The sequence below is a fragment of the Arachis duranensis genome, unplaced genomic scaffold (genome assembly GCF_000817695.3).
Source record: "Arachis duranensis cultivar V14167 unplaced genomic scaffold, aradu.V14167.gnm2.J7QH unplaced_Scaffold_76869, whole genome shotgun sequence".
NCBI lineage: Eukaryota > Viridiplantae > Streptophyta > Magnoliopsida > Fabales > Fabaceae > Arachis > Arachis duranensis.
Genome location: NW_026265094.1, coordinates 3,711 through 5,055, shown reverse-complemented (window position 1 = coordinate 5,055; position 1,345 = coordinate 3,711). Strand labels below are relative to the sequence as shown.

The 1,345-nt window shown below is 44.5% G+C and overlaps 1 protein-coding gene across 1 annotated transcript in view; it reads right to left on the bottom strand.

The window, feature by feature from the left end:
* The window catches only part of LOC107472390 (uncharacterized), a 2,189-nt gene extending 1,121 nt beyond the window's left edge, over positions 1-1,068 (bottom strand). The window contains exons 1-2 of the mRNA XM_016091917.1: positions 1,018-1,068; positions 397-933 (exon numbers count right to left, since the gene is read on the bottom strand). Of these exons, the coding sequence (XP_015947403.1) occupies positions 397-933; positions 1,018-1,068 (588 nt within the window). The remainder of the gene's footprint in view (positions 1-396; positions 934-1,017) is intronic.
* Between the last annotated feature and the right edge of the window lie 277 nt (positions 1,069-1,345).

The following is a 1,345-nucleotide window of genomic DNA, read 5'->3' as shown; positions in this document are numbered from 1 at the left end:
TTGTCCCTATTTCCTTGTTGATGATTGTCTCTCCAATTTTGATTATGGTACCCACTCCCTTGATTGTAGCTTCCTCCTTGATAAGGGTGCCCTTGGTTAGAATTACCGCCTTGGTAGTACCCTTGATTTAGGCGGTCATAGAAATTATGGGTAGCCGCCAAGGTGTTATCTTTGTGAAGGCTTGGGCACTCATCCGTGTAGTGGGAATAGCAAGAACAAATGCCACACACTTTTTGAGGGACCAATTGTTGGTTGTGTTGTTGAGGGGGTGGGGGTTGTTATTGGTATGATTGAGGTTTGTTGTGGTTGTTGTTGGTTCAATTGGAGTTGCCTCAAGATGGATGTCATTTCGCTCAAGGATTGAGTTAGAGCGGTTGTCTCACTACTAGTTGATACCTCATTCACGGTTCTCGGACGGTTGACTCTTCGTCTCATATGTTGGTTGGATTCGACTAGGTCAATAATAAGTTGCCATGCCTCCTCCGCTGTTTTATACTTAGACAAAGAACCATTGCTAGAGGTGTCCAAGAGAGTTCTATCTTGTTCTCGCATCCCTTGACATATGTATCCGAGCAATACTTGAGTGTCAAGCATGTGATTAGGGCATGCGTCTAGTAGCTTACGAAACCGTTCCCAATACTCGTATAGCGGTTCCGTTTCACCTTGCACAATACAAGACATTTCCTTCCTTAGCCTATCCATCTTCTCCGGAGGCAAGAATTTATCCAAGAATCCTCTTCTAAGTAAGTCCCAATCGGATGTGACTTCACTAGATAGAGTGTAGAACCATTCTTTCGCCTTGTCCTCAAGAGAGAAAGGGAAAGCAAACAACCATATAGCAACTTCATCGGATCCTTCCCGTCTAGTGGTTGAGCATATGCGATGGAAGTCCTTGAGATGTCGAATAGGGTCTTGTGCGGGAAGCCCATGAAACTTAGGTAGGAGGTTGATCAAAGCGGTCTTAAGTTCAAAGTTTGCATTCAAGTTGGGGTGAGTTACATGAAGGGGTTAAAGGACATAATCCGGTGCACCCGCTTCCTTGATGGTAACCCTCCTCGGAGCATCCATGGTGTTAGTACCTAAAACAAAAGAAGAGTTGTCAGTGATATTGATGGAAGTATGACTAATGCCTTCTTTGAGTGACGGTTCAATGTTCACTTTTAGTAAGGTGGTTGAGGTGGTGAAAACCTCTTCACCTTTCCCAAACTTTAGCCGCCTCCGAGCTTGTCTAATATGAAACAAAGTTCGTTCTATTTCCGGATCAAAAGGGACTAAGCTCGGATTCGGTTGTGAACGCGTCATGCAATGAAGGGGAAGTGAGATTCATGGTAACGATGAGGGGTTA